This window comes from Anoplophora glabripennis, unplaced genomic scaffold (genome assembly GCF_000390285.2).
Source record: "Anoplophora glabripennis isolate ALB-LARVAE unplaced genomic scaffold, Agla_2.0 scaffold1644, whole genome shotgun sequence".
NCBI lineage: Eukaryota > Metazoa > Arthropoda > Insecta > Coleoptera > Cerambycidae > Anoplophora > Anoplophora glabripennis.
The window spans coordinates 9,984-19,704 of NW_019417983.1; the positions used below are offsets into that span (position 1 = coordinate 9,984).

Below are 9,721 nucleotides of genomic sequence, written 5' to 3' on the forward strand. Positions count from 1 at the left end.
TTGGATCTATAACTTTCCAGTTTCTTAGTTTAGATAAAATATCTAACCAAAATTCTATATGTGGTGAATTATCGGAAAGGGGACATTTAAATTTTTTACCACTGGTTTCTTGTTGATTTGATCCATTCAGTGAATCAAACATGTTGTCAACAATATGCACAAATTCTGCTGTGTGAAGTGATTCCGCAGGTAAATCACCAAAAACTGAAAATGTTTCTATTGTAGCGGCAACTGTTTGACTCAATAGTTGTGCAGCAACTTTAACTTTCATTTTTTGAAAACTATCTTTGAAATTAAAATAATTTGGATTTAATTTATATAAGTGTTTATATGTTCGTTTTTGCTGATCCAGATTATATGCGTTTTGAATATGTTCAAATTTTGCTATTTTACCCTTTTCAAATTCAATGACATTGTTAATTAAGGCATTACGTGTATTTTTAAGATGTGGTACATCGAAAATTGTACAAACACATTGACCATTAACAACAAAGTAATAAGGACTTCGATTGTCTGTATTTTCTGCACAAAGAGCTTCAATTGCAGATCTGTTTGTTGGGCCTTGATCGCAAACAGTAGCAACAATCTTTAGTCCTATATTTTGCAATTCATTAATTATAAACACAATAATCTGTTTCAGGTCTATTGTTGCCACAGTGTCCTTTACAAAGTAATATGCTACAACCTGTTTATAGCTTTTGCGAACTCCCCTTATCATAAAAACTAAAGCATGATTTGCAGCTTTATCTGAGCGTTTATTTCCTAAATCTTCAAACCCGCAAATAATTTGTTTATTACTTTCATAATAAAACCCTGAACTTAAACTTATTTCGTCAAAAACAAGAGAGCAACAACAGTCAAGTTCATCCATTTTTTCAACTTGTGTTTTCAAATATACTAAAACTGGCTTTATTATTCCGCACTGAAAAGGTATGTTTGATAAAACTGTCTTCAAAGTTCTTACTGAGGGCAACTCAAAATATGTTCGTAGATATTTATATAATCTAGGGCTGCGTTTATAGACTGACAATGCAAAAGCCTTATCCTTTAAAGTCCATCGTCTGCCTTTGGAAGACCTATTGACGTTACGCAACTGGGAATTAATAAATTCTTTACTAATATCGTTAAGATTTTCCTCGATAAATTGAAACCTGCCATCATTATATAAATTTTTTAAAGAATTTACGTGAGCCCTCTCGTTTTTCAACAAAGATCTCAGTTTGCTTAATTTTGAAGTAGTGTTACGATGGATTTTGTACATTATTGTTTCCCGAGGTGTTAAATCATCTTTTGAAATATCCAATTTACCAAGCATACCTTTTTTATTTTCTAATAAAAATGAATATTTATCGGAATGGTCTGTTGTTTTTGAAAAATTTGTCACTTTATCAGATATTATTTTACAATGAGAGTGTTCGCCTAGCAGAGAATTATTATCAAAGTTAGAAGTTTCCGTTACATCATCAAGGCTATTAGCAAGGGCACTACTCGAACAACATGGGCTATCCTGAGCCAATAGAGAAAAATTTATATTAAGCGATGGTAATTCATTTAGTTCTGGTTGTTTATCAGGCACTTCACAATTCAAAGGTTCATCACTTGAATGTACTGAAGGTTTAGGAACAGTTTTCGGTAAGATCCTATTACGAATTTGAGGACAAGCAAAGTCGGCATCTATAAAATGGCTATCACAAAGGAAAAAATTTTTACAATTAACATTTGGTGAAATATTACAAGTATTTTTCCATATTTGCAGTGACTCAGGATCCCTCGGGAATCTATGAAATTTTTTATTATGGTAAGAGGGGATTTTCACAGGATGATAGTAAGAATTTTTGCATGATGGATATTTACAAGAATAACGTAACTTACCAATAACAGATGATGTAGCGGTATCTGCCATGGTTTATAATTTAAAATATATAATACAATATACATACAATAATTACATATAATAATTACATTAAAATCACAAAAAATCACAGACCTGTTATTTATATATACTCATCTAATATCACAGACCTGTCAGTCTTATATATTTTTCTTGATCACATGCGGAAGTATTGTTTACATTTTTCCATACCTACCTAAAATTATAAATAAAATTAGTAAAATATGTCAAGCATAATAAAATGTCGCTTTTAAAAACAGCAAAAATTTCGTTAATTAAAGCAATTAATAGATTTTTAACCACTGTTCTTATTTACAAAAATCGTACGTTACTTGAAATTCTCAACAACTAGTTCTTTAAATCATTTTAACTGTACTCTGAACGACCATTTATGCTTTATGTAATTATCAAAAATAATATATATGCAAATTATATAGTGTTAAATGTAAAGAATATAAGACACTGGAAGTAAAAATAAATTTATATTTTTCTTTTACATAACACTTCTCTATATTTAATAGGAAAACTTGCTCAATTTAATATTTACTTACCTTTTGCCAATACTTCCAATATTTTTCGCGTACTTACTACAACTACATAATATAACCAAAAAAAACAAGTCATTGTAAACAAACAAACAAACAAATAACAAACGTGAATTTCAGTGTGGAAAAGTTAGTAAAAAATTTAAAGACACTAGATTTTACCTAGTGAAAAAACTTGTAAAAAACGTAACAAACTTAAAGTTACTTCCTTTTCCTCACCCCGTTCTTCGTGTGTCTGGAAAAGCTCCATCCCCTCCCTCTTGCGAATCTGGCAATGCTAGTTGCACAGCCATGTTATATGTTTTGTGTCTATGATAGTTTAAAATCAGTCCTGAACTGCTGCAGAAACAGACCTTATAATTCTATTTATTAAATACATAGCTCAAATTTGGGAAAATGCGTTTCTTAAACAATATGTTGATTGTTTATTACAGATGTTCTGAAAGCTACATAAAATATACAGAGCTCTACTTGAAACATCAAGGTTAGAATTTTGAAAAAATTTTTTCGCGAAAATTGGGTTCGACTGCACAAAAAAAAATTAGATTCGTGTTCACACCATAGAAAACAGGGGGGTAGACAAAATTTTGTGCAAATTGGAGAGGGTGCCACTATAGTACATAATTACCTAGAAGACTTTTTATTTAAGTAACCCCTCCGCCACTGTATTTGTAAAATGAGAACGACGGTATTATCAGATTTTAGAGATAGTTCCTTAATTAATAGACAGCACAATTGAGCCATCAAATTCGTTTTAGTTTTATATACATATTTTTTATCGACAGTTAAATAATTTCATACAAAAACAAAACAGGTTTTTTATTGCATTATTTAATTTTCCGTTAATATCTGAAAAGGTGGCAAACACCCCATTTCCACCAGTCAGCAGTGCATTATTCTGTATTTTAAACAAATAAATAAACATATTTTAAAAAGAACAAAATTTATTTAAAGCTAATTAATTTTTTATAATACAAACTATAAACAATTAATAATGTGAATTTTACACATGTATACAAATTTATACACGTTTTGTTATATTAAACACAGTAACACAGCTGGCAACAGTAATTTTCAATTATTTATACAAAAAATGCTCATTAACCACAGTACAAAAGCAGGGAAATAGCAAAAATCAGATGTACTAAATCAAACTTTTGTACTTACAATTGCACGAGTAATGCCCTTAAAATAAATTGATTGTTATCAGAAATTTACAAATACATACATATTATTACAGTACCAATAAAAATTAAAAATACATGCAGTAAAACAGTTACAACAAATTATGGAAACAACAGTAATAGTACACATGTATAAAATTCTGTTCGCTACTTGACTGAACTTATATTGTAATTTTAATATGGGTTTGAGTAAGGAAGGTCGTCTTCCTTAAAATAATTTAAATGTCTTCAGAAAAGTGAAATTTCACTATGGGCACTTATTTGTTTTAAAACTGAAATCCTCCCATAGGTACAGACTGATCAGAGCTAAACTGATATTGCTGGTGGTCTGTGTCTATTGAAGGTGCGACGTTCGAGTCCTCTTCTTCCGTTCCAAAGAAATGTTCGATTATGTCAAAGGCTTTCTGATAAATCTCCATGTTTTCGTGCGATTGCAAGAATTCTATTTTATCTAGGCCTAAAAAGATCATTATTACAAAAATAATATCTGAATTTTCATAGGGACTCCCGAAACCTCAATAATCACTTTAACAGTTTTCTGTTCAACTTTACAAATGTGTGTATATTTACTTCAAACATGTCTAACCACATATGTAATAGTACATTGTGTAACAAGTGGGGAAAAGTTGCCAATAGCGTCACGTGGACGCAGTTGACGCACGAGCGAAGCGAGTGCGGAAAGCGCCCAAGTGGCGCTATGGCAACTTTTCCGAACGAGTTGCACATACTATTTTCTATCACAAGTGCGAGTCGTTATGGGACCTATAGCATAGGGGGTTAGGTGCACGGAAAGTGCTAGATAGTACAACAGCGTGGTTATTTTCATAGCGCAACGCTGGAGCGCTGCGCTATGAAAATAACGTCACGCTGTTGTACTATCTAGCACTTTCCGTGCACCTAACCGCCTACACTATAGGTCCCATAGCGAGCGCGCGTGATAGAAAATACTTTATATTTTTAAATGCATCTATAGAAATAATTTCAATTTGAATGAAACGATATCGAAATTTCAGGAGTTCTGCCACCAGAACATACTTTACTCATCAGGCTATGTTGTATACTTACCGTAGCATTCTTCTATAAGGACAGCGTATGGGTTAGTACCATTCTGCAATTTTGCATCTTGTTCTCCTAATCTCAAAATGTTTTCTAAACCGTTTAGAGCCACATGGACAATCTTGGCATCCATAACAGTCAGAAGATCGCATAAAGGACCGATGCAGTTCTGATTCACCAGGTATCTTATTTGATCAGGTGTGCCACCACTGGTAGCGTTCGTAATGGCCCAAGCAGCCTCCTTTCGCGTCTTAAACTCAGCCTTACTAAGAATTTCAATCAGAACCGGGAAAATATTCGCGTCAATCACAGCCTGTGAAGTAATTTATACAATACTTAGGTATGGCGGTTATTAAAATTTTTATGCTTACTTGAATTTGCTGTCGATTTCCCGCTGTGATATTGCTAATTGTCCAGCAGGCTTCTTTCCTAACAGATTCCTTTGAAGATGATAATAAGTGATGCAGACACGGCAATGCAGAACAGTTCAATATAACCTGAGTTTGCACGTCGTCTCCAGTAACAATATTTCCTACTGCCCTTAAAGCAGCAGAAACAACGTTTGGTTGTTGAGCCATAAGTAATTCTACCAATCTTCTGCACACCCCAGCGTCTATAACAGCCTTAAACATAAAAGAAAAATAATAAACCAGGAACGGGCATGTCCCAAATATATATATATGTTTTTAATTTGTTTATTGAATAGTACTGGAAAAAAATAATTCTAGTTTTTTTTCATAAATTTTTAGGTGCCTAGAAACAGATTTGCAGAGTTTAACAAGACAAGGTATATGACATCACTCGCCTTGATTGAAGCAGCCAATGAAATAAAAGTTCTAGTACAGCACTGCCTACTTCTGTCATTTAAGTGCATTCACCTAACGTCTCCATCGGCTGTCATATTAAAACAATTTAAAATCTGGTATACAGTGGCATATCTAGGACTTTTGCCGCCCAGGGCGGTCTCCAATTTGTCGCCCTTTCTAAGTCAATCAAATGGTGGTTTTTTAAATTAATAAACATAAATAAATAATTGTAATTGAGACAAACTAAGGTGGGGAACTTTTTTACCATTGGATGCCAATTTAAATTAGGCATAAAGGAGGCCGCATAAGTTGATATACCTATAAATGCAACTTTTATAAAAATACAAGATACTTTTTTAAAGGCCACATCAAACTTACGGAGATCGCCGGTCCCCACCTATGAGACAAAACATATACCCAATTAACAAAAAAAAAATTACCATTAAATATTTTTTATTTTATATTTTTAAATAATTTCATTTCTTTTGGATAAACAAACAAATTGTACACATATGTGTATGTAAACATATTTATATATTTACTATTCTAACCTTCATAGTAGAAAAATCGTATATAATGCTCTCAAAATTTATATTATTTATCATTTCTTGTTCTATGGACAATATTGCAAGATTTTGTAGTCTTAAATGACTCATTGTGGAACAAAGATAATTTTTTATCAATTTCAATTTGGAGAAGCTCTTTTCGCAACTAGCGACACTGATAGCAATTGTTAAAAAATTTTTTAGCAAAATTACAATGTTCGGTACAGAATTTTCCAATCTATAGTGTTGAATAAATTTTAGTAGATCAAGAGGGCCTTCGCCCCGTTTTTCCAACGTTTTGCCTGTTCTTGTAGTAGCCATAAAAACCAGTGTTTCATCTAGCATCGGTGCCTGCCTACATTCCAAGCACCAATATAGCACAAATTACTGTTCATGCAGCGAGAGATGGCCCCTGAGGTATGAAGTAGAGGCAGAGACGTAGCCTCGTATGAGTGAGTTACAATTAGCCGAGTCATCTCCATAGTAATGGTGGTACTAAGCAATCAATAAACATCGAGCACGGAGTAGTACATAGAACTTCTATTCGACATCAGCACCATTGATTCTGTATCCGAGCAATATTTTTAGAGATAATATTTTCAACCCTACATTGACTTGACGATGAGGAAAAATATTCGAAAACATATAGTAATTTGTAGAAATCGAATAGTAAACTTATGAAGTGAACAAGTTATTTTTTACAACTAAAACTAAACATAACCCCCTAGGTACGCCACTACTGGTATATCTGCAATTTTTTTTCTTTTCATGTTGCAAGTCTTAAGCCTATGATTTTTTTTAGATGCCAACATATTATATTCGCATTTTCTTTATTTGACATCTAATAATATGATGTTACTCTACACTCAACTTGGCTCATTGTGATTTTTTTATGCCTCCTTTATAACATTAATTTGAAAAAAAAAAAAATAAACACATTTTTAATTTATATTTACAATTTTTCAAAAATCACTATCTAAAAAAAAACACCAGGTATTTTTTATATTTTTAAACTTCTGAAACTTTCAAAGTTTGAAAAAAATTCTGTATTTATTGGCAAATAATTTTCCCCTATGACACTGTTTCATTTCATCCTTGAATATATTTTATGGCAGTGTTATCAAGGAAGATAAAAAAATGAACAAAATAAGTTGCTGTGCTACCATATTTTAATCAATCTAAAATCCAGTACTAGAAGCAAATGTGTCAAGAGGACAGTTTTATTTACATGGTGCCACTAGGTTGTTCAATTAATCTAAAAAATATTATTTTGCTAGAATTTTGTTCTTGGCATAGGTGTAGCTAATGTGAGGTAGACTGGAGCGCTTGCCCCACATTAGCAGTTGCGATGGTAAAAATGAATTATTTAAAAACCTCTAACTGATGATTACATTTAAAAAATAAAAAATAAATAATAAATAAAATAAAAAATAAGATTTGGATTGATTCTTATTTTAACGCTTCCAAATGTTTAAATAAAACCATTTTTTAATGAGTAGTTTACATTATGCCCTTGCTTCATGATATACTTAAATCTGTATTTTAAGTATGTAACTATAATTTATAAGGCCAAAAGATGTGTTTTTTAAGAGATGCGTAATATATGCAAGTATTGTTAGAATAATTAATGCACAGAGATGAATTAACAGAAAATCTCAACATAAGGGTGTGGGTAAGAAAATGGCTAATTCGTAGAAGTATTTTGAGCACATTTTTCATAATGTACTTTCAAATTAACAAATTATTACTCCACAATCCGCTAAATGCTGGAATTGTTGCTAAAATGAGGGGTATATAAACTTATTTATTAGCAAAGTTTGCCTCCTATTCGCAAGGATCATTACTAAACCAAGTGCTGCAATGTATAAAATACATATTTACAGTAGGTTAGTAGTATACAAGTTATGGCATTGTTTACAGCAATCTTCTCAGTTTCAATGAAAAAAAAAAAGTGTAGTTTCGTAATTTTACATACCTGAATCTTCTCATTCGGTCCATCTGATAAATAGCTCAATGCCCAACAGGCATCAGAGAGAACATCAGGATCCGAGTGAAACAAGAGACGAGAGAGAATTGGTAGACATGGAGAAACTTTGGCAAAATCTGGTGGAGGATTCTTGCCCCTACACAGGTTAGACAGTGCCCACACAGCGTTCCTTGTCATTGTCAAACGGTTGGATTTACTTAATAATCTAGAAAAAATTCACATAAAATTAAATTTCTTTTCTCATGCTATAAAATCAAACATAAAACCATATAAGATGTGTTATTTTATTAGGTGTTTTTTATAATATTTGTTACTTACTGGAGAAGAGGTACCAGTATTCCAGAATCTAAAACATGGTCTCGACATTCACGAGAATCTCCTGCTATATTACCAAGTGCCCAGACCGCTTGTTCCTGTGCACACAATTTTTCAATTATTTTTCATTTATAAAAAATGTACGATATAATTAACAAAGCTAAAGTGCGCAAAATACATATTAAAAGATCCTTTATATATTTAACCTGAATTTTAAATATTTTCATCATCAGAATATGTATATGATTTAACGATAGAAACTATGTTTACACACCTGAACATCTTCATAACTGCTTCCCAAAAGAGCAATAAAAATAGGCACTGCTCCAGCATCAATAACCATTCGGGTTTGTTGTGAGGTACCAGATGCAACATTTGTTAATGCCCATGCTGCCTCAAACTTAAAAATAAAAAATATATTAGTTGTTTTAAACATACAACATTGTCTAATATACCTGCAGTGTGCAGTTGACGGTATTTTGCAGAAACTCTACAAATCTGGGAACAATTCCTGCTTGAATTACTTCATCTATAGGAGGATTTGGTTCCTGACAGAGAAGTTTCCTAAATTTCTGGGTCGCTGCCAACTGTACCTCTGGGTCATTGCTATAAAGATTTTGTATCATTTCTTGTGTTATTCCAGGTGTCACTGGTGATGAAATGTCACCTTCCAACTGTGAGAAAATACTATTTAACTGAATATATGATTCTCTTATGTTAATGTACCTGTAAGGGGTCATCGTCAGGAAGTAATTGGTTAACATTAACATTTCTCCTTTTGTTTAACTGCTGATCCCTTTTTGCTTTTCTCAACTGAACACCTTCTTCTTCCCTACGTCGACGTAATTCTACACTGTCCAATGCAGTATTCTTATAACGATGTTTATGTCCAGATCCAGACATCTGAAATTTTTTTAAAATTACGTTATTTAAGAAACATAACTTCTGAATAATGACATATGTGTAAATATATTGACAATTTTATTATATCGATTAAATTAAATATGTTTATATAGCATTATGCATAAAATACGTTTTAAAAAATACTGATAATACCATATCTATATAAATAATAAGTTGACTAATACAAATAAGATGATAATTTGCCAGGGACTAACGTCAAAATGTGGAGGTACTAAAAGATGAAGTTGAATCTGTAAATTACTATGTTCTATTTTCCAAAACAAAATGTTATTAGTACTTACGTTCAATTTATAATTTTATAAACTTCTAAATTAAAAGTTTTTTAGCACCATTACCTTATTAAAGCAACTATTTCTTGATAAAAAGAAAACGTTGATATATTCTAGACTAATGACACTATTAGAAACATTTCTAGCTAAAGTTAACTGAAAAATCCCTAAATGATTTTGGCAATACTGATAGATAATA

At 31.8% G+C, this 9,721-nt stretch overlaps 2 protein-coding genes across 4 annotated transcripts; both read right to left on the reverse strand.

The window, feature by feature from the left end:
- Positions 1–13: 13 nt before the first annotated feature.
- On the reverse strand, positions 14–2,517 carry LOC111692548 (the record flags this gene model as incomplete). The annotated part of the gene is made up of 2 exons (XM_023456599.1): positions 2,443–2,517; positions 14–2,087 (listed from the first exon to the last, which is right to left on the reverse strand). A coding segment is annotated over exon 2 (1,890 nt), but the record flags the coding sequence as incomplete, so codon positions are not given.
- Positions 2,518–3,362: 845 nt separating this feature from the next.
- On the reverse strand, positions 3,363–9,661 carry LOC108916385 (importin subunit alpha-7). 3 transcript variants are annotated; one of them, XM_018722621.1, is made up of 9 exons: positions 9,589–9,661; positions 9,056–9,232; positions 8,785–9,003; positions 8,604–8,729; positions 8,333–8,427; positions 8,003–8,219; positions 5,048–5,299; positions 4,686–4,989; positions 3,363–4,077 (listed from the first exon to the last, which is right to left on the reverse strand). In XM_018722621.1, the coding sequence occupies exons 2-9, from the start codon at positions 9,230–9,232 to the stop codon at positions 3,887–3,889; spliced, it is 1,581 nt and encodes a 526-aa protein (XP_018578137.1). In that variant the 5' UTR covers positions 9,589–9,661; the 3' UTR covers positions 3,363–3,886. The 3 variants fall into 3 exon arrangements, with proteins under 3 accessions (XP_018578137.1, XP_018578136.1, XP_018578138.1); XM_018722620.1 differs by having other exon boundaries at positions 9,535–9,658; XM_018722622.2 differs by lacking the exon at positions 9,589–9,661 and having other exon boundaries at positions 8,785–8,935; positions 9,056–9,135.
- Positions 9,662–9,721: the final 60 nt, after the last annotated feature.